The 23,252-nt window shown below is 46.8% G+C and overlaps 1 protein-coding gene across 2 annotated transcripts in view; it reads right to left on the bottom strand.

Moving 5' to 3' along the window:
* Positions 1 to 17,382: 17,382 nt before the first annotated feature.
* Atf6 (activating transcription factor 6) overlaps positions 17,383 to 23,252 on the bottom strand; it is a 169,386-nt gene continuing 163,516 nt past the window's right edge. For both annotated transcript variants that reach the window (XM_059280171.1, XM_059280170.1), the window contains exon 17: positions 17,383 to 23,040. In XM_059280171.1, coding sequence (XP_059136154.1) covers positions 22,832 to 23,040 — 209 coding nt within the window. In that variant the 3' untranslated portion in view covers positions 17,383 to 22,831. The remainder of the gene's footprint in view (positions 23,041 to 23,252) is intronic.

The raw sequence follows: 23,252 nt of genomic DNA, 5'->3' as shown, positions 1-23,252 counted from the left end.
TGGTCCTCATGCCTTATATATCTTTCTGTCTTCTGCCATTATTCCCTGGGATCAAAGACTCACTCCCTGGGATTAAAGGTGTGTGTCACCATGCCTGGCTGTATCCTTGAACACATTTCTGCCTCTGGAATGCTAGGATTAAAGGCGTGTGCTACCACTGCCTGTCCTTTATGTTTAATATTGTGGCTGTTCTGTCTCTGACCCCAGATAAGTTTATTAGCATGCACAATATTTGGGGGAATACAATACCACAGGGGGGAAGGGTTTATTGTAGTTCATAGTTGACGTCACAGTCAGTCATTTCAGGGAAGTCACAGCAGCAGGAGTCTCAACAGCTGGTCACCTTGCGCTCATAGTCAAGGCGCAGAGAAGGAATTAATGCATGCAGGCACATGCTTGGTTAACTTCCTCCTGAAACAGTCCAGGATCCCCTACCTAAGGAATGGCGCCACCCACGATGGACAAGTTTTCCCATCCTTTAACATTATTCCTGTCGGGCTCAAAGTCCTATTTCTCAGATGATTCTTGATTTTGTCAAGTGGACAATTAACACTCACCACCTTAAGTGGTACATTATAAATAAGTCCACCAAAAGTTGTTTTAAGACACGTTTTGACTTACTATCAGTACTTTTTATTTGTATAGTTGTCTTACACACCTGTGTACCGGGGATGTGTACAGGTTTCTCAGATGGGGAGGGTTTCAAATGGAGAAAGTATAGGAAACCGTACTGTGGGGAGCACACATGCATAAAGCGGAGAAGAGACAGGGAGGAGGAGGGAAGGGAGATGCTGCCGTCACAGGTCACTTCGAGCCTGGGAAAGGCGGGCATTTGGGAAGGAGCAGAGGAGAGACGTATGAGGGTCTGAGCGTGCAGATGCAGAGGCCGGCAGCAGGCAGAGCGACAAGGATCAGAGGCACAGACTACCCGGGCCCCGGGGAACCCCAGAGATTCTGAGGTCACTGGTGAGGCTGCTGGCTTTCTGCGGCCACTGCTCGTCCAGTGCATGGGAATGCCATCAGGTGACCGCAAATGCCTCCTTCCCATCTGCTCCTAACTTGTGAGGAGGGATGCTGGATGCAGGAAACTTTCTCCTGGGGCCTGTGTCTGAGTCTTGGCTCCTTGCTCGGCCCTTACATGAGCTTGCGTAAGTCCCTTAACCACTTGGGCTCTAGTTGTCTCTAAAACACAGGCCTGACTTTGTCTGCAGGGAGGGTAGACTGTGAGACGCTCCAGGAAGGCACATGTGTGAAAAACGTCAGGCTGGGAATGGGGCTCAGTGGGTAGCTTGCTGGCCTAGCCCGCATGAAGTCCTGGGTTCCATCCCCAGCTTAACAAACAGGAGCTACACATGGCCGTGCACACTTGTAATCCCAGCCCCAGGCAGGGGAAAGCAGAAGGATCAGGAAGTCAAGGTCCTCCTCAACGCCACAGCTAGTTCAAAACCAGGTTGGCATAGATGAGACCTTGCCTCAAAAACAGCAGTAACAAATGCTGGTCATTATTGCCATCTAAAGATAAATTCCTTATCTTGACTTCCCAAGCCAGCCCCTCCTTTGAATTTCCTTGACGTTCTCCTGGTCCCCTAGGATACAAGCAAAGGCCCTCTTGATTCTCTGATCTCCGTGAGTCTCCACAAGAGCACTCTGGAGGACTAGAGTCTCTGTCAGACAAATCCTAGCTCCAGTGTGTGTGTGCTGGCTGGGCGATCTGAAACAAGATGTTGAGATTCTCTGAGTCTTGTTTTCCTCCTCTTAAAAATATCAGTAATGGATCTGTCTTAGAGGGCTGTTTGGAAACATAATAAAACAACTAAAGCATAAGAAAAAATAAATAAGCACTTAGTAGTTTTAGCTTTTATTATTAAAATAATTCCAAAAAGTAGAAACCAGGGTGCTTAGCTGGGCAGTGGTGGTGCATGCCTTTAATCCCAGCACTAGGGAGGCAGAGGCAGGTGGATCTCTGTGAGTTCAAGGCCAGCCTGGGCTACAGAGCAAGTTCCAGGACAGGCTCCAGAACAATCCAGAAAAACCCTGTCTCGGAAAAACCAAGAAACAAAATAACAAAAAAAAAAAAAACAAAAAAAAAACCAAGGTGCTGAGAAGCTGGCTTGGTGGGCAAAGTACTTACTCAGCAGGAAGACCTGAATTCGTGTTCCCCACATCCACATAAAACAAGGAACATGGTGGTGCACACTGTAATCCTAATGCCGTGGAGTAGAGACAGGCGTCCCAGGGACCCGATGGCCAGGCAATCCAGCTGAAGTGCTAGCTTAGGTACAGGGAGAAACCTTGTCTCAGAAAGCAAGGCAGAGAGTGAATGAAGAGGACTTCTGACATCAATCACACACACACGGAGACACAGACATACACACACATACATACACACACCCAGAAACAACACACACAGACAGATGCACACAGACACACACAGACATATATACACACAGACAGACACACACAGAGACACACACAGAGACATAGATAAACACACACAGAAACAACACACAGACACAGACATACACACATACACGGAAGCACACACAGAGACACAGACACACACACACAGACATATACATACATACACAGACAGACAACACACACACACCCCAGCCACCACAAAGTAGAAAGTATAAGAATTCCCCATATTCATATGTCCAAGTTGTCATAATCATCGGCATTTTGTTATATTTGCTTTGAATTTCCCTTTCTGCTGATACTCTCTAAACTGGAGTCAGCTCACCATTTTACACCAGTGTTCCGTAAGCATCTCTGACAGGCAGAGATGTTTTTTCTACATGACTTCTACTTAACAAGTGTAAGGCATTTATTTGAGATCATTACCACTGACCCACATTTAATTTCCCAGCAGTCTGAGACATCTTGTACAGTTGGGGGGTTTGGACAATTTTGACACAAATTGTTCAAAACTTAGGGTTTCATAGCTGAAGTCTTTCCTCTCCTACAATTTTTTTATTTGGGGCTAATTTTAGATTTCCAGAAAAGTTACAAAATCAGTAGAGATTTCCTGCATAGCGTTTACCTAATTTCCCACAACATTAACACTTTACCAAATCCTGGTCTCTGACAAAATTAAGACTGACTGTAAGCTCCCTGGGCTCAGCTTGGTCAAGCCTTTTTCATGGAGATGGGTCCCTCCCTGCCTCTGTCACACAATGGCCTTGTTAAAGAGACTGCTGCTTTCTGTGGGAGTGCCTCTCTCTGCCCGCTCTCTCCCACCATTCAACTCCGTCCTCCCACCTCTGCTTCCCCTTTGAAGATGAAATTGGGCTGCAGAGATAGATGCCTCAGCCATTGAGAGCAGAGGACCCACGATCAATTCCCAGCACCGACATGGTGATTCACAACCATCCATTGCACTGTGGTTCGGAGACATACGTAGGGGCAAAATACTCATATACATAAAATGCGATAAATAAGTCTAAAAACTTCTTAAGCAATAAAGATGAAGTTAAGTCTAAAATCAGCTACTTTGGGCAGAGGGCTTCACAGTGATGCTGTGAACTGGGTGCTCAGCCATGCCCGCTCCCTCTGTTTCCACTCTCCCCTTGCTCACCCACCACCCTGGGATGGTATCTGCAGACACACCCTCGCAGGTCCACCTCTCTCTTGTGGGCCCTCCCTGACCTGCTGCTGACAGATGGACCCGGCTTTGATTGTGCGGATGATCACCCGGGCACTGTTTATTCTGATCAATATCCCATAATTTATTTGGTGGCTTTATTTATTTATTTATTTATTTATTTATTTATTTATTTATTGTTCCTGTAGGAGAGCTTGGAGGAGGTCAGTGACCTCTTTGAAAACTCTCAGGTCATAGCAAGTTCTATGGTCACTCAAACAACAACAGCAACATACAGATTCATGTGAGTAATTAATTTGGCACACACTATATATGTATGTATATGTGCATGTGTATGTATGTATGTATGTATGTATGTGTGTATATGTCTATATGGGGGGACTCACTGTATGTCCAGGCTGGCCTAGAACTTGTGATCTTCCTCCCTCAGCCTCCCAAGTGCTAAGATTTCTTGCTGCATGCCATTATGCCTCACTGGCCAATCAATTTTTATAATTAAAACATCAAGTAGCTAAAGAGATGGTTTGGCAGTTAAGAGCACTGGCTGCTCTCCCAAGGACCCAGGTTCATTCTTAACTCTCACATGGTGGCTTATAACCATCTGTAACTCCAATTCCAGAGGATCCAATGTCCATTTCTGTACTGCAGGCAATGGGCATGCGTGTGGTATACAGAGATACATGCAGGCAAAACACCCCTATACATAAAATAAAAAATAAAATTTGAAAAAAGTTTAAAAAGAAAAAAAATGCAAGACAGAACACTGAACTTGATTTTAGTTTGCTGTCCCAGCCACTACTCCACTTGGGCCTGCTGTGGGCAGGAGTCCTGGAATTGGTGAGGAGGTCATTGTCTCTGGAGAGAATGGGGGGGGGGGCGTGGAATGAGGAAGAGGGGGAGAGAAGGAAGAAACCAAGTGCAAGGGTGGGAAAGCATTGCCTGTCTGTCAGGCTCCAGAGATCTAGGTCTCTGAGACATTTCAGGAGCTTTCCTCAACATTTCTGTGGTCCTCGGAAGAGTTCCCTACAATTTAGTAGGAATGGATGTTCTACCATGTTCTCTTCATGTGACTAACCTCCGTTCCAGCTGGCCATTCTCCTTTCTCAAACCAACCCAGAAATATCTAATGCTGTCTCCTCTGCCCCTCTGAACGGTCCACTTGGACAGGACCCAAGATGACCTCATATGTGGCCACATCTGGCCCACAGAAAATTCTCACACATTATTTATCCTGACAAAGTCAGGGAGAACAGGCTCATCCCAGCTAAGTAAGTAATCATTCCTGAGAAGTAGTCTGTCGGTCCATCTTCCCATCTTAGGGAGCCCAAATGGGTGTCGATTGCTGGTCCACTGTGCCCCGCTCCAAACTACAAGAACATGGATTAAGTGTCCCCAGATGTGTGTTTAATGCCATCCTTTCACAGCCTGCATAAAGAGGAGGGATACCCCACCCAGAAAGACAGCAGGACCCAGCACAGCTATTTCCAAAGGAATGCTTCAAACAGTCTCTTAAAACTTGTCCCAACTCAGAACGATTTTATGATCTTAATGTCAGTAAAGAGTTTAAAAGTTTCCAGACCCCTCCCTGCTGAGTCCTGGCCATGGGTCTGCTCACGCTTGGGGATCCATCCTCTGGAGTGTGAAGCGAGCTTGGTTGAAACTCTCGCTTTCAGATCGTATGATACTTCCCTAGTTCCCTGCAGTCAGGACACTTTCCCAGCCCCCATGTCCTGTCTTCGTTGACACTTGGGCTGTCTGCAAGGTCTTATCCAAGTGAAGCCATGTCCACTCCCCCAGGGCACAGCAAAAGGTAGCCCTAAATATGAGCCCAGCGATGACTGTGCTTGCCTTCCGCCATGTTTGTGAACAGGTGGTCCCTGCAAGGATGACTCTTTCACCCAGATTGAGACGTGGCCCATTCTCTCATCTGGGACTCGGCACCGGTCTAACTCAGAATGCCTGTACCTTAGGGATCTGTTGCAGGAATGAGGAGGTGATGTAGACCACACAATATGCAAAGTCAAACTAGAGTTGTCACAAAGTGGACCCTGACGGAAGTCACGGGGCTTCCGGCAGCTAATGTTCAGGTAGCCGTTCTCAAATCCCGTTTTCCTCAGAGCCTTCCTGCCCACGGGCTTTTCATTAGTGCCCCACAGGCCAGGCAGGCGATAACGTCGTCATGATGAGACTCAGGGAAATCGAGGTTCAAGGAAGGCAGATTCTGGACATGCTGAGAGGGGATTCCTGTACGAGTCGACAGTCTCTACCCCAGGATCTATTGCATTCACCCCTCACAGTCAGGGCCAGAGGGTGACAGCAGCCTCTTCAGGAAATCCAGAGAAATAGTACCATACCCTGTAGTTTAACTAGTAAAACAGCTTGCAGGAAATGAAGTCACTGGGGTCTCACGGAACACAGTATTAGTATTAGAAGAGCAGTATTAATCAGTTTTATTTTCTGAGGACTATGTCTTAGGTAATTTGAAGATGAACTTAGCTCTCCTAACTACAGAGTTCTCTCTGGCTTCCTACCCAGATCCTATTCCCGACATGCTTCATTAACTGCTCCCCAGCTCTTATGAAATCACCAATGGGCACCAATAAAGGTCTGGGATTGTGACTTTCTAAGAAGCCAACACAGAACCATTTATTTGCTTTTTGAGGGCATTCTCATATTCTACACAAACTTTTATTAACCTCATATCTTTAGAAGTCCTTGGTTACAAGCCACAAAAATAGTTTCTTGCTCTCTTCAGCCAAAAAGGAATTTATTGGAAAAACACTGAGAAGTTCGCAGTCTCAGAGACAAACGTGGAAAACCAGATCATGGGAAGGACAGAAGACGCCAGCTGTGGACAGCAGAACTCTGTGACTTGTCTCCTGAAGCTGGTGCCTTCACAGGAGCCTCTGATTTAGACGCCTATGGCTCCCCATGACTCTATCAGAGATTCAGCTTTCCACGAGAGTGTCTGATTATGAGTTTGGATGCCAGGCCTCCTACCTCATACTCAGGGTGGGGTCTGACTGACAGCCCCACCTTCATCGTACCAAGTTAGGAAGGGGCAGTTCCTCCAGGAAGGGCTGCTGAGCAGGACAGAAAACAAACAAAACAAAACAAAACAAAACCAGATGTCCACTATAAACATTATATTTAATAGCAACCTCCACTAATACATTCAAAATCCGCCTCAATTTTCCAAAGTTCATTTCATACAAAGTTCTCTCTTCATATTAGCTGCTGGAAAGCTTAAGGCTCATCGGAAACATGTGGGATTTTTATGGTGTCCACACTGGCCTTGCCTCTGTACCAGGTCTATTTTATGTTTTCAATGTTCCCTTTTCTTTCTAGGTTGCCGTGTTGGAGTGTTTGTGTGTGTGTGTGTGTGTGTGTGTGTGTGTGTGTGTGTGTGTGTGTGTGCTCCTGTACATTTGCATGTGCATATATGTGCACGTTTTTCTGGAGTAAGTCAGAACATAAATGAGCAGATTACCCATGACTCTTCAGGAATGTGTGATGCTGTAGGATGAAGCTTGTCTCTGCTGAGGGTTTTCCCATCGGAAGTCTGAAAACCAACGGTTACGAAGATGTCGTGGCACAGTGTCCCTAGGGTGCTCAATTTTTAGTGCTTTCCCAGAGTCACTGGATGCAAACAAGTCGTATCAAACTTCTGCTGCATAGTACTCCTGTTTGGGGACCATGGTGTGACTGATTGTAACACAGCCAGGACAAGAAGACAGTGAACGGGAAAGAATGTAAGAACAAAGGCTAGTTGGCTGAGGCAATGTGGTTACTTTCCAAGTGACCTCAGCTGAGCTCTCTTTCTGGAGTAGATGGTCTGGCCTGGGAACACCAAGGAAAATCTGGCAGTGCCTAGGGGAGTTAGAGAGCAGCCAACAGCTGCAAGAGCCAAGAATGGGCCAGAGAACTCTGGTGAACTTCCCAGAGTCTCATAGCAACCAGCTCTTGACTGAAGCAAGGCTAAGGTTGAAGAGAAAGACGCTAGATCTGCCTACTGCCCTCTAAAGAACCCCAGCTCCACCCTCCGACCTCTGATAAGCTGGCATTTCGCCTGTGAGCCTGTGACTGGGAGAGACCTGGGGGTGGTGTGCTCTTCACGTGGGGCCTGGTTGCAGAGGGCAGTCCCCCACCCACTCTGGCCCGCTCAAACAGAAGGCAGCTGTCAGAAGGATACAAAAGGCAGCCCACCAGTTTCCAGTGAGGAGTGGTAAAGCTCTCCGAGAGAGACCAGGACAGGAAATGCAGGATCTGTGTTGATCTTCTGCATCCCTGGGGGCTCTCAAAGGCTTCCTCTTCTCTTCTCCCTGCCCACTCCTCTTGCATGTGGTCCCACAGGGCAGAACAAGGAGCCTCTTCCAGCTCTCTCAGCATGAGTGCCCACAGTTCTGTCCCTGTTTCTGCCTCAAACTCCCTGAGTGGTCCAACATCTCTGTTCATGCTAAGCACATGGACTGACCACGTCCACCCCTTGTCTAGCTAGCCATGGCTAGGAGAAATCCTTTGTGCGTTCCTCTAGGATCACAGAAGGGCTCAGTAAATATTAATTCTACTGAGTTGTCAGTACTGGCCTTTTTCTTTAGTTGAAGAGTCACCGAAAGAGCCCTCAAAGCCTTCTTGGTCCAGATGGAAAGGGATTTCTGTACCCCAGGGCCGTAGAGTTCAGTAGTCGGAGGAGAGGAGGTGTGTTTGGACCACTGGTGAAAATCAATTGTATTTATCGGGGTTCCCTAGAGGAATATACCTTATGGAATGGGGATTTATTAGAATGGCTTATAGGCTGTGGTCCAGCTAGTCCAACAATGGCTGTTTAGCAATGAAAGGACCAAGAATCCAGTAGTTGTTCAATCCATGAGGCTCGATGTCTCAGCTGGTCTTCAGTACACACTGGAATCCCTAAGAAGTAGGTTCTAATGACAGTGAAGGAATGGACTCTTGTTGTTAAGAATGAGCGCAAGCTGGTGAGAGAAAGAGAGTGAGTTTCCTTCTTCCATGTCCTTTACATAGGCTATCAGTAGACGGTGTGGCCCAGATTAAAGATGTATCTTCCCACCTCAAAGTTCCGGATTAGAAGTGGGTCTTTCCTCTTCAAGTGATTTAATTAATAATAATAAAAAAAAAAAAAAAACAAGCCGGGCGGTGGTGGCACATGCCTTTAATCCCAGCACTTGGGAGGCAGAGGCAGCCGGATCTCTGTGAGTTTGAGGCTAGCCTGGTTTACAAAGCGAGTTCCAGGAAAGGCGCAAAGCTACACAGAGAAACCCTGTCTCGAAAAACCAACAACAACAACAAAAATCCCTCACAGGTGTGTCCAGCCATTGGTGTTTAGTTAAATTCAGATGTAGCCAAGCTGACAACCAAGAATAGCCATCATACACTGCTCTGTGCCTTTCAAAGGACTTCTTTTTGCAAGCTGACTCCTAGGCAGTCCCTCCTAGGCCCCTCGAGCATGACTCTTGTAACAGATCTAAGTTCAAGGAGCCGTCTGAACCCTTTATGGTTGCTCAAGAGCAGTTTTAGCACTGAGGCAACACACTGAGATCTAAGACCTTGTCTATCAGCCATTTTGACTCTTCCCTGGGCACTCGAGGCCTTCGCCCTTGAGGCTCCCTGGCCCCTGAGGGAGCCTGTTTGCCTTTGCTCAGCTGTCTTTCCTAGTCAACGTGGACTGAATTCTCCCCTTTCCTCAAGGCCTATCCAAACGTGACTTCTGTTTTCCCCTGTGACCCCCCAAACCGGTGTCTTAATATATATATCATATCAAGCCACTTCTGGGCCTTTCTTTCCCGAATGTTTTCCTCCTTAGTCCGAATGTCTCTGGAAAACATTTCTCCTCCCTGTCAGAGCTCAGCAAGGACGGTAGTGAATGTGTGTCCTGGTTGCCACCAGAAAGTTCTGGTTCTGGTCAGACAATAGGACCTTTACATTTTTAAAAATAGACTTATTCATTTATTTATGGGCACACGTGCTATACTATGTGTGTGCTATAATGCACACATATGGAGGTCAGAGGACAACTTATGGGAGTTGTTTCTCTCCTTCCATCATAAGGATCCCAGGAGCTGAATCTAGATCCTCAGGCTGGTGGCCCTTTGAGGCACCTCACCCTCTCAATAGCCCTATACCCACCAGGCTCCAGTGGCCTCTGGTTACTCCGCCCTTCTAGCCCTCATCACTGGCTGAGACATTCTTCTCTGCCTCCATAACACCCTAGTCCCATGCTGACCCCTTCACCTCACAATGGCCACTTCTGTTGTGGAGGGGTTGTTTTCTTCCATGACGCACTTTCAGAACAGAAAGGGCCTTCACAGGGATGCCCTTTTGGTCACAGTATTTCTGCAGGACAGACCATCCCACCCTCTGTGGCCTGCCATGCCCAAGAGGAATGACACTGGATGGTAGATACTTTCAGTATCTGGAAACATTTGATGATGGGTTCCCAAGAAGGCCACACGCTTCCCTGAGCGTCTCTCCTGAGCCTCCCAGGAGAACGACTTCAAATGGTGGGGAGCAGAACGGGATGGGGTATATGTGTCGTGCCTGCACCTTCCCAGCTAGTCTCACTAGTGAAGGTGGGCCCTCCCTGCCTGTGCCAAGGCACGCTGGAAGTCAGGGCCTTCTTCCAACCCCCATGGGACACGGTTGGCCTTTGTATTTTGTAGAGGCTTGTCACAGCAGGAGGGTTATAAGTACAACCCATGATGAAAAGGTCTCTTGATGTTGCATCCCGTCATTGTAAAATCTTTCCTTCAAGAATTTAAGAGGTTGTATAACTTTCTTTGGTTTTAAGTTTTTTTTTCTTTTCTTTTTTTTTCTTTCTGACTCAATTTTTTGGATGGTTCTCCCAAGAGAAGTCACTAGGATGTGATACAAGAACCAGATCAGTGCCAAGCTTGGGTTTGAGCTGTCTTTCTGCACCCCGATAAACATACATGGGAGCCAAGGCTGTCCCGGCTGTCCCTCAGGCACTGTTCTAGGCTACTCTTGAAGCACAGGCCCTCTCTCTCCAGGAGAGTCCCAAGAGGGAGAGTTTGGCCTCCCAACTCCAGGCATGGAGTTCTCTCTCAGGGGCAGGAGGAGGAGGGAGGGGCATAAGGCGTTACTGGTTCTTACTCTTTCCCTCAAGAACCAATCTGACCAGTAGCTGCATGCTAAGCCTCCTCCCAGGAAGCCTTCCAAACTCCAGGAGCCCAAGGCTGGGAGAGTTTGCTCACCTACCATGCTTGATGCTTCTGAGTGTGATTTCAAGCAGGACGCCACCTCAGAAGCCCAATGTCCGGGAGCCATGGGTCTGGAGGAGAGCAAGTAGTCAGTGTGTCTTCTTCCTGGATTCAGACCCCAAGCTCTGGATGCTTGCTGACTTAACTGAGCATGTGCATGCACCTGGTAAAGACCTAGTCCTGACTTCTGCCACTTCAGCTGGGAATGCAGCCACCTGGGGCAGCAGGAGGCCACGTGACCCAACAAAGTGGAACACTCTTCTCTCTCTCAGTTTCTCTGTCCCCCAGCTGCTCCGGGCTTCTTCTGGGTCAGCCGCTGTCCTCTTTGACCTACCCCTCACACCGACCAGAGCCTCCCCTCTCCCCTCTGTTTATATCATTTCTAGTCAGCTCCTCTGAGGCCAGAGCCTGGGAGCAGAATCTCACCTTCCTTCTCTCTCTCTCCTGGGCCCCCTGTCCCTGCTCCGCTCTCTTTCTTTCCTCCTTCTCCTGGTCCTGCTTACTCTCCTTCCAAGAACATGCCACTCCACAGAAAGTTCCATTTGCAGCCGTGGTTATTCTCATGTTTCCCGTTCTAACATCACAGAGGAATGTCTGACATCATCTCCACGAGAGAATCCAATAGCCCTCTGCACCACTGACTCTCTCCTTTCCTTCCTTTACTAGACATTTGCTCCGTCTTGACTCTAAGTATTTAAACACCACGTTCTCTGTGTGTCCCTGGAACCCTGCTCTGCCCGCAGTGTCTTGCATTGTGTTGCTTCATAAACATCCGATGCAGGTCTCAAAAGACATAACTCATTGCTTCGCAAACTCTTCCACACATTAGAATCATCTGGGGAAATGTAACATTCCTATGCTCCCACCTTATGGCAATTAAGTCAGAATGTCTGGGGGTGGGAGCCAGCCTCCAGTAGACTCTCAGTGATTCCAACAGATCGCAAAGATTGGGAAGCACCAATCTGTAGAGAATTGTGCTGCAGGGAGTGACAACCTGTAGCCAACTGAACATACTCTACAGAGTTTGGGGAACTGTGAAGAGAGAGAGGAGGAGGAGGAGGAGGACCCAGGACCCCTTCCAGATACACCTGAACTCTCGCAGCCTATATCTCAGAGAGGGCTGATCACCAGCCAAGAGACATCCTCCTTCCTCAGCAAAGGGTGTGATTTCAAGCAGGACGCCGCCTCAGAAGCCCAATGTCTGGGAGCCATGGGTCTGGAGGAGAGCAAGTAGTCAGCGTGTCTCCTTCCCGGATTCAGACCCCAAGCCCTGGATGCTTGCTGACTTAACTGAGCACGTGCACCTGGTAAAGACCTAGTCCTGACTCCTGTCACTTCAGCTGGGAATGCAGCCACCTGGGGCAGCAGGAGACCATGCAACCCAACAAAGGATTGGAAACGAATGCTCACAATGACCCCTGTGGACTTTCAAAGTGGCAGTCACAAAAAGAAAAGATGGAAACTGCAGAAGGTTGACTGGTGGCAGAGCCTGGATGTCCTTAGCTCCAGCAGCTTAGACAAGCATCCTCATTGAGGGCTCTCAGACACCTGCGTGTATCCTTCTAGGGGCTCATTTAAACAGATTACAAGGCCTAGCCAGCCTCAGGTTCTGTCTTGGTTACTTTTTCTATCGCTGTGATAGGATACCACAACAAAGGTAAAGGCAGTGTTTAACTTGGGGCTTACAGTTTCAGTGATAGTCCATGACCATCATGGAGGGGAGTGTTACAGCGGGCAGGCAGGCAGGCATGGTGCTGGAGCAGTATCTAAGAGCTCACATCTCAAGACACAGTCATGAGGCAGGGAGAACTGACTGTGAATGGCCTCGTGGGCTTTTGAAACCTCAAAGCCCACCCCCCAGTGACACACTTCCTCCAACAAGGCCACCCCCAGGGACACACTTCCTCTAACAAAGCCACACCTCCTAATCCTTCCCCAAAAGTTCCACCATCTGGGGACCAAATATTCAAATATATGAGCCTATTGGGGCCATTCTCATTCAAACAACCACAGGGTCTGACTCAGTAGGTTTGGCTTGGAATCGCAGAAGTTGCCTTTCTAGCAAGTTCTCAGAGGCTGCAGCACTCTCGGGGTTATAGTTGCAGACCAGCTTCTAACTTGCCAGACTGAAGGCAGAGGGAAAAAGGCAGTAGGAGGAAATGAGAAGAGGAAGGGAAAGCTAAGGATGGCCCCTCTGTTGAGGGAAGGCTGGGCTCTGTCCTGTGTCAGTGCTGGGCCTCATGCATTCTACAGTGTTAGTGCTCTGTGACTATTAGCATGTGGCGACATGTAAACACATGTGACAAGTGCCAGTTTATCACATATTCTTCTGGAAAGACAATGCATGTCTTGGCTTTGTAAAGACACAACAACACAATTCAAAACAGTTTAACATGCCCCAAACCCTATTTCCAGAGCACACTGCCCACACGGCACACCTGGATCCAACACCATGGCTGAGACCGTGAGAGGGTTCCTGCCTGTCTGAACATCACTGTCTTACAGGAATGGCAGGTATTTAACAAGCATCTACTTCAGCGGTGATGAGAAGGAAAAAAAAAAATCTAGTTTCTGTGAGTTCAGTTCTCCTGCTGGGTGGCTCCTGTTCTGCTGACCTGAACCAGATTGTGGCTCCCGGGGAGAGGAATTAGCCTCAAGTGTGCTGCCAGTTTCGGTAGGGTATGCCTCTAGAGGAGCTCACCGGGATGGTGACCCACAGAGCCATCAAAGGCTTCACTGCTCCAGGCTCCTTCCTGCCCAGGCTGTTTAAATTAAGAGGACTTTCCAGTTCCTCCCAGCTGGTGGTTTGATGGAGAGGGCCTGGCTGGTTGTATGGGGGGAGGGGGGGGGCTGTTGGATTTTGTCTTCTAAGAGACTGCCAGACTCAGTGGGGCAATGTGCTGGTCTGATGTGAAAAATGTTGCTTAGCAGAGGGGAATTCCAGCAACTTGAAACCAGAGGCAATGTGGTAAACACACCATTTATATCCTGGGAGCAGGAGTCAAAGGAGGGAGGGCACTCTGTGGCTATGGTAAGACCCTGGACAGTGAGCCTCCCACTCCCAGATCTCTCCTGGGATCAACTTGTGTCTAACTTTATTCATTTAGGCTGACCAGCAACTTTGGGAAGTTGTCTTTTCTTCTGTGGGAACAGAGGGTGACCACATGGAACCAGGGAAGAGGTTTAAATATCACTGTTTGAATATCATCATGAGAAAGAGTGTTGTCTGGTCTCTCCGCAGTTTCCCACAGCCCAGTGCTCGATGCTCGAGCTTGGTGCAGCGCTTGGATCTGTGGTTAAGGTTCCCATTCCAGGGCCATTTCTTCTATCCCACTGTCTGTGAGGAAACAGGCCAAGAATCCCACCAGCTCCACTGGTGCTCAGACAATGGGAATGGCCACAGAGACTTCAGAAGTCAGGCTGGACACGTAGGAAATGGACGTCAGAGATGGCTTCCAAAGCTCTGAGTTCTTCCTGGATACCTAGTTCACTGTTAACAGAATTATGAGTTATGCCTGTAAACAACTGGAGATAGCACTTTTTAAAATTAGTCTTACAAGGCTCTTCATCTAGGGGAGCATAGATTTCAGGAAAGTCTTGAAAGCAGTTAATGTTATAAAATGGTCCATTTATTACTATAATGTGTTCACTTACCGTAAGATATATCCTTCAGTGCTGGACCAATGTATTGATTAGTAATCTTTCACCATCTCATGGTCTGACATCCTCACTAAGAGTTAATACTGTGTGGAAAACTTCAGGCAGGGAAAGTTGGGATCAGAAGAGCAGGCAGTGGATGCATCCTGGGAATAGGGCTACATTGTTACGTCCCACTGTGTAACTCGTACAGATGGGGACCACAAAGGCCAACGTCCAGGGAAGACAGTGTAACAGCTGTTCTCCATGCAGTCAGCATTGAACATGTGTCTTCTAAGGGAACGAGTCCCTCATGGCAACCTCCTCAGCACCGTTGGACCCTTGCTTTTTAAAAAGGCCCAGGCTTTTTAGTGATGTTGCTCTTTCCTGAACACGCCTCACCACCTTGGCTGCACATGTTGTTCATGTTTTGTTCCTTCTACTTTCTCACCTGTTGGCCTCCTTTATGGATGGCCTCAAAGGGTGAATGGCGACGTGGGAGGTTGTGGCTTTATAATCATCAGATTTAATGTCAACTCCCAGCTTTACTATATGTACTAGTGAGATCCTGGGCAAGATAATCCCTTCTGTTTCTTCATCTGTGATGTGTTTGGATAATGATGTCTACGATTAGGCTGATTTAAAACTCTTTGATGTTTATTTTTAGTATACATGTTTTCCCTTCATGTATGTGTGTATGCCTCAGATCCCCTGGAACTGAAATTGGACAGTTGTGATTTGCTATGTAGGTGCTGGGAATAGAACCCAGCACCTGGTCCTCTGGAAGAAGTCACAGTGCTTTTAACCACTGAGCCATCTCTCTAGCCCAAGACTGCTCTAAAGCTTAAATGAGTAATGCTTGTAATGCCTAACACAATGTCTGGTGGAAAGTTACATCATCAATAAACAAGAGCTATTACCATTAACTGAACTAAGGAAGGATTGTCTTCTAATGTTTGTATAGATCATATCACATCAATGTGACGCAATGAAACATGCTATAGATTTTGTGGTAAGCAAAACACTGGATCTGAATCTCTATCCAAAGAGGAACAGTCAGAGAAATTGCAGGTTCCAACAGAAGAGTCCTCTATTTAAGACACCATGTATTGTGTAACCAAGTGTCATTTGTGGTTGTCCTTCGAGACTCAAAAACTGGTGTGACCTACATCCCACATGGAATAGGAAGTCCCAGGGGATGATCCTGTAAGAATTTGATGGTGATAGTGGCTTGCGTGGAGGAAACTGGGGTTTTGTTGTTGTTGTTTCTACTGGCTTGTCTTGCTGACCTGTCAGCATGCTTTCTTGTCATTGGTTGTGCCACACCGGACCTGCCCTTATTCCCTCTCTGCAGAACAACAGGAGTAGAAAGCCACACACCTGCTTTGATTGAAGGGTTCAGAAAAGGAAGAGGATCGAGGTTTCATCATCACAGCTCATCAAAGTCCTTTGGCTCTTCTGCCACCAGAGCTCCTCCTTGTGAGGTTACTTCCTGGAGGACCCCATCTCCAGCCATGTCACCTGGTCCCGATTCTTTTCTGCTGTTCACTTCTTTCCTAATCTTTGCTAACCTTCTCTGCAGAAGGGATCTGAGATGTCATTCTAGATGAGGTTTCCAGGGTCTTTTTAAGTCTCTTAAGGTATGTTCTGAAATGGATGCTACTTTGTCTTTGCTACAGTTTGAATCTTGAACTTCCTTCAAAGGTCAGGTGTTGAAGGTGTAGTTACCAGCCTGTGGTGCTACTGGGAGTTGATAGAAACTCTAGGAGGTGGAGTCTAGTGGGAGAAAGTTAGGTCACTAGGGGAGGGGGTGTCCTTGAAGGGGATAGTAGAGCTCAGTCTCTTGCTCAGTTTCTCATTGCTTCCTGGCTGCCATGAGATAAACAGTCTCTTCTGTCATGGGCTGCTACTACAGACCCAACAGCAAAAGGGCCAACTATGTGCTGAATCCATGAGCCAAAATACCTCTTTGCTGCTGCATTATCTCAAGCATTTTATTTTATTTTGTTTAAGATTTATTTATTTAATATGTATACAGTGTTCTGCCTGCATGTATGCCTGCAGGCCAGAAGAGGGAACTAGATCTCATTGCAGATGGTTGTGAGCCACCAAGTGGTTGCTGGGAATTGAACTCAGGATCTTTGGAAGATCAGCCAGTGCTCTTAACCTCTGAGCCATCTCTCCAGCCCCTCTTAGGCATTTTATTACAGAAGCATAAACTTGACTAATCTAACCTATCAAAGAATCCTGATGTTATTCTAATATATATATATATATATATTAGAATATATATATATATATATATATATATATATATATATATATATATATATTTGTGTATCTGGCTCCAGACTGACCTTATATGAGTTCTGTCAGGGCAAGAACCTACACCAGCTCTATGCCTCAGAAGGTAAAAGTAGTTAATAATTGGTATTGAAGCTAAATGGCCTACGTCCAAATAGTGGCTCCACCACTTAACTATCTAACTCTCTTAGGAAACATGCTGCCGAGGGCTGAAATAAGATAACGAACCTGAAGTAGTCTGAGGCCCAGTAAATGGCTGTGTTAAATTGCTGTCCATCTGCAGTGACTGGCTTCATTCACTGTGGCACTGACATCCCAAGCTGGAAAGGGCTTTTGGTAAAGACTGGATTTGTAATTGAGTAACTTGGATGATTCAGGTAAAGGTACAGGTTTTAGATGATTCTATTCCCTGATGTGATTGCAGTTCAAATATTTGGACACAATAAAGAAAAATTTTATTTGGCCCATCCTGGGAAGACAGTAGAAAGGAGCTTGGTGCTTCTTCTAAACACCCAGAGACCACAAAACCTCTTTAGGCTTCCATTCCCATTACTAGCCACTTAATATTGAGATTCGTTTGGTTTGTCTTTCACAGACAGACAATGCAAGTTTTAAAACTCTTTATTTGTATTTTAGAGAAAGAACAGGTATTGCATTATAAAGACTGGAGAGTATGAAATAGTCTGTTGCCATTATTTATTGTAAATGAACATAATTATTAAAGGAGAGAACAGTACATCTTTCCTGCATTTCTTAAACACACGGTGAGACATGATCTCAAATAGCCCAGGTTGACCTTGAACTCTTGATCTTCCAACCTCCACCTCCCAAGTGCTAGGATTCTAAGCATACTCCACCATGCCTGGTTTATGTGGTACTGGTGAAGGAACTCATGGTGTCAGGCATTCTAAGCAAGGACTCTTCCATCTGAGCTACATACCCATCTCCCACACATTCTTACATGATCAGGGTTACCGTGCTACTGGCCTTAGCTGAACCTTATTACCACAATGGGGGGCGGGGGAGTCTAGAATCTCAGAGACAGTGCTTTGTAGCGTTCATCATCTCCTGAATCCTGGCCACTGCTCAGAAGCTAGAGTTGAGAATTAAGACAGTTCGATCGATACACACTTGCTGTGGAGTCAGTCTGCTAGGCCAGTCTGGGGTTAGCATGCTGGGGACATGCCATACTTCCTGGCTTATTTAACCTGTCACCAAGTTGACTGAGGACAAAGAACACACCAGTGTGGTATCTGTTGACCTTGACAAATGACTTATTTACTGTTTAGTTCTTGAACCCAATACAAGGAAATCTTTTCATGCACTAAATCTGTAATGCTTAAAGTTAGTGGAACACAGGGTCATTTTGTGACACTAGCTAGCCATGACATGACTCGGTATATTTCCTAATCACACAGGCTTATCATTCTTTTTTTTTCATAGATTCTATACATACCTGACAGATATTAATCATTGCTGAAAGTTCTAGTAATATCCAAAATAAACTATGTTTTAAGCTTAGTTATTAAAAATATAAGCTAATAGAATACTAATAGAATTTTCTTAGGCAGGAGAAAACTGTATTTCTTCTATGTGCATAGTTTCTTTTGGACTCTGGTGATATCTTCATAGGTAGTTAATTAAAAAATCACCCATAATTCCTGTAGTGGGACAGGGAAGAATGTCTCCCTCCAAGTGCTATTAGGGTGGGAAAGACAATCTCTTCTTTTCATTATCGTCCTTCTAGGCTTTTTTTTTTTTTTTTGGTTAAAATTATGACATATTATGTTCATATTAGCAGGAAAAAAATCATTACTTATGTAATTTAAAATGCCTACAACTGATAAAAAGAACATGTGGTGAAGAAATGGGGTCTGTAAGGTGGCAATATCCTTCTACCAATTATGGCATTATGCAGAGTGCTTGGGAGGTTGATCACTGTGACGGAGCTACAGCATGAGACTGTCTCACTTGGACATACAGGTCTGTGTACCTGCTGAAGGAAGCAGTCAGCCCCTCAGGTTGAGGTGGGAAGAATGCTGTCATAGGTAGGCACTTCCATGAGTTAGACCAAAGTGGGGCTATGGGATCAGACCCTGACTCTGTAGTTCAAGTGGCTGCTTCTATGGAAGCAGAAGGTAGACTGGAAGTTTTCAGTGTGGGAGGAAGTTAAACACAATCCTCAGTTTTGTTCCTGTAGTACATTTCTGTCATATTTTACAAGAAAATGGCAAGACTAAAATACAGCCTCACAGTTGTGAAATTGTGGGAGTTCTCCCGGGTCAAATTTTCTAGTTACAGCAGTCATGTCTAATAGCCTCTTGCTACTGTGACCACCGGGGAATATCTGTCCAGGACAGAGATTGAACCAGGACAGTAGTGTCTCTTTAAACATGAGAGAAAAGTCAGTTTGAATCGCAAGTTCCTTCTCTGTTTGTAGGCAACAGTTTTTTTGGGAAATTTTAGGAATGAATCACATGATATTGTCACTTTCAAGTACATCCTTGTCTGCTTCATTATTAATGTGTGTGTGTGTGTGTGTGTGTGTGTGTGTGTGTGTGTGTGTGTGTGTATGCCATGTGTGCGCAGATGTCTATGGAGACCCAGAAGAGGGCAATGGATCTCCAGGAGCTGGAGTTACAGGCAGTCTGGGAGCCATGAGCTGTGATCTGGGCGCTGGGAATGGAACTTGGGACCTCTGGAAAAGCAGCAAGAAGTCTCAACAACTGAGCCATCTCACCAGCCCAGGGTCTACTTCTTACTAACACAAAAGGCAAAAAGGTGCCAGCTTTATGCTACTTCATAAGGAAGAAATTAGAAGATGTTATGAACCTATAACCATGGGACTTGGAATTTTAAAAAACACACTCTACCCACTAGTCCATGATGAAGCCGCTGTACTAAAGCATGGTAAGAATGACATCTGTCTCACAGACATCTTTCTCATCGCCTCCTAACTGAAAGCGGGCTCACATCACACTCTAAGGGAGCTGTTTTAGGAGCTAACCTCAGGGAGCAGCAGTTCTGACCCAGTAGTTAACAGGAGGAAACATCCGCTTGCTTCCACTGAATTTAAAAGCTGGGGACTTGCAAAGAGATGAAAGGCCACCCTGTCAGCCTCCATCATCACTTTCCAACATCACAGTACCGACAGCCTAGGCACAAAACCGTCTAGTAACAGGTGGAGTGCTTCCTTTGGGAATGTAGCTAAATAAAACAGCAGATTTACTCATTTTTATTTTTTGTGTGGATCAGTGTTTTGCCTGCATATGTAAATGTACACCATGTATGTGTGTCTAGTGCCTACAGAGGTAGGAAGAGGCATAGGATCGCCCTGGAACTGGAGTTACAGATGGCTGTGAACTGACCCTGGGTCTTCTGGAAGGGCAAGAAGAAGTGCTGTTTGTTACCCACTGAGCCATTTCTCTAGCTCAAATTTATTTACTTTTTTCATAATCTTGCAAAAAATCACATTTCAGAACTTAATAAGTTAAAAATATATATTATGTACAAAGATAGCTCCTATATTTCCAGGCTATATACCCCAAAAGGCAATCTCACCAAAATAGAAAATGAAACCTGAATGTCTGCTTAATTTGCTCCCATTACAGCAGCTTTCCCTTTCCAATGGGCCCCGTGCTACACGCAGACATTAAGATAAAAACTACTGTACCCACAGATGATAGCTCTTTCAGCAATTTAAACAGCAGGATACGTCTGTGTACCCATCAAGTGCCTTTCCCTTGTTTCCTGAAACTACCCGAGGAGGATCCCATTCCTCAGCCCACAAGATGGACTTAGGAGAGGGAAGGAGAAGACCTGGAGGGCTAGCGAGGGCAGAGTTGGCAAAGCTCCAGACTACAAGGAACAGCCCTTCCCAGCTCCTGGGCTCCCTGACCTGCGCTGTGGCCACCTTAACATCTGCCTGCTCTTTGGCTGTGCCTTCCTCCCAACCATCATCCCCAATGTCACCTGCAGGAGAGGCGTGACTACTGAGGCCTGTGGTCTGAGGAATTGGTAGAATGAACACAACAGAGCAATGATGCCGAAGACAAGAGGCCCCAGATGGTTTCTTCTTGTGCAGAGCAGCGAGAGGGAGAGGTACCAGTGGAATCACATCAGACACTATCGGTGTCTTCCAGCAGATCAGCAGCAGGAATGACTATGCTGCTGAGGCCTACAGCCACGGCCACACCCTCTTGCTGGCTACTTCCTGGGCAGAGAGGAACAGGGCCACAGGGTATCCCATTTTCCTCGCAAATGGATACCCCTAAAAGTATTCCATGCATCTGCTATCTATTCCTTGGTACTCATTAGAAGATCAGTCCCCAGGGAAAACAGGTCTTGTCTGAAAATCACCCAAGAGCCGATCAGGATGGACTGTGGCACTGAATTCCAGCAGTTTGCATTGTGGGAAAAGAGGAAAACACTATTGGAACTCCAGATTCCCAGGTAACACAACAAAGGCGGCCCTGCCCCAGGAGCATCTGGCTAGCTTGGGGGACAGCAACAACGTCCAGAATGTCGTTGATGAGGAGCCAGGCATAATGGGGTCGGTCACCGGCAGAAAACGACCTGACCGCACACAACCCCCGAGGGCTGTGTGGACTGCAGTGGGACCGCCTGACAAAGGCTTGCAAGCCAGCTGGGGAGATTCTATGAAAAAGCTCTGAAGGACTACTCTCTTCAGAAGGAAGGCGGCACACGGGGAGCGACTGGAGCCCTGCCTGACAGCCATTTCTGTGAATCTACCACTGTACAGTACAGTATCAATTTAGCTGCTTGCTATGGTAAAGGAAGCAGGCAAAATACAAGAAAATGTATAAGAACATAACTTCTGCTTTTTATTTATTTTTTGAGATGGTTTCTCTATATAGCTTTGGCTGTCCCGGAACTTGGTATGTAGACCAGGCTGATCTCAAACTCAGAACCTGCCCTGCCTCTGAGTGGTGCTAGGATTAAAGGCATATGCCCAGCCACAGCTTTTTCGTTTTCTTTCCCCTTTCTTTCCTTCCTTCCTCCCTCCCTCTCTTCCTTCTTTTCTTTCTTTCTCCCACTATGGACTAAGAGAGCTACTTTCTTTATCATCTTTCCACTGGAGAAAGTGCAAGTTTTTGGTGTGGCCTCTCAGTGGGAATCCATGCTGGCTGAGGGCACTGCCAGTCCTTAGGGGAAATCTCTCTAGTCTTGCTTAAATCTGAGGTCACCTCCACGTTCCTTGGCTGAGTCTGGTTTCACAGAAGTGTGTCCTGGGCTGAGGACTCACAATGGGAAGGAAGCATTTGCCCTGAGGTCCCTAAGGATCTGTGCAGACTGGCAGAATCGGCAGCCGGGGCTCTAAACTCACACTGCTGCTGTCGGAACCCGTGTTTAAACACACGTGTGAATGGAGTCACCGCCTCTTCCTACACCCACAACTGGCCTTCCCTCCCCTTCTCTCCGGTGTGTGGCTCACTCTCTGACCCCACAACAGTTATTTGTTCAGGGCTGAACCACAAATCACAAGTAAAAATAAACTTTACCAACTGGGGATGATCCCTTTACCCAAAACCCCAAACTGTTTTGACTCTCTGTGGGATGTTTTTGGCTGTTCAGATTTTTGAAATGTGTTTTCTCAAGTATGAGATTCAGAATGGATCTGAATTAAAGGAGAGAGAAAGCCAATTGGTGGAAACCACATGAACGTGTGTTCTAAAACTTTAAAGAAAAATCGCTTTACTGGGCCAGGAAGTGCAGTGGACAAGAGAGGAAGGGGGCCTTATCTGAAGGGAGGTGACTAAGAACAAGACACATCCAATAGGAAAAGCAATGAAGAGAGACACAACAGAGTAACCAACACCGGGCAACACTTCCACACGGGCTGCCGCCACGAGGAAGGCTCTCCAGCACGTTCCGCACAGGCGGGTAGGAGGTGAAAATCAGCACTGGTTCTCTTTCCCTGAGTCAGTCACAGCACGAGGCAGTTCTCCACTAGCAGGGAGCAGAGGGCAGCACTGCTCACCGGCCCTTCTGACTGGCAGCCCACCCCTTGCTCTCCAGTGTAGCCTGGGGACTACTGTAATGACTCAGGGATGGTGCTGACAACATGGGTCGTCTCCGTGGCTGCTGGAGGGGAACCAAAGAAGGTGTTGGTTTGGTTCCTCTGATGATCTCGGAGATAAGGAGGAACAGAGGAGCTTTTGATGTGGAGGATCCTGGTGTCCATCACCTGACAGTCAATCTGCATCATCACTTCATAGTCCTGCCCATTGATCACGTTATCTGTGGAGTAGACACAGGGTTAGACAGGCAACGGGGTGTGGGCAGTCACTACACTTCAAGGGGGGTCAGGATTATCAGTCTCTAGCAGAGCTATCTACAGCTGGCCTGGGGTGCCAGTGTGTCCTGTCTTTTCCTCCCAGAGACCGATACACAAGACAGCTCAAGTGGAGGGAGAAACACTACGCCCTTCTACCTCCCATTTCACTGTATTC

This window comes from Peromyscus eremicus, chromosome 15 (genome assembly GCF_949786415.1).
Source record: "Peromyscus eremicus chromosome 15, PerEre_H2_v1, whole genome shotgun sequence".
Taxonomy (NCBI): domain Eukaryota; kingdom Metazoa; phylum Chordata; class Mammalia; order Rodentia; family Cricetidae; genus Peromyscus; species Peromyscus eremicus.
Note: the sequence above shows the minus strand (reverse complement) of the source record. Positions and strands in the feature narration are given on the sequence as shown.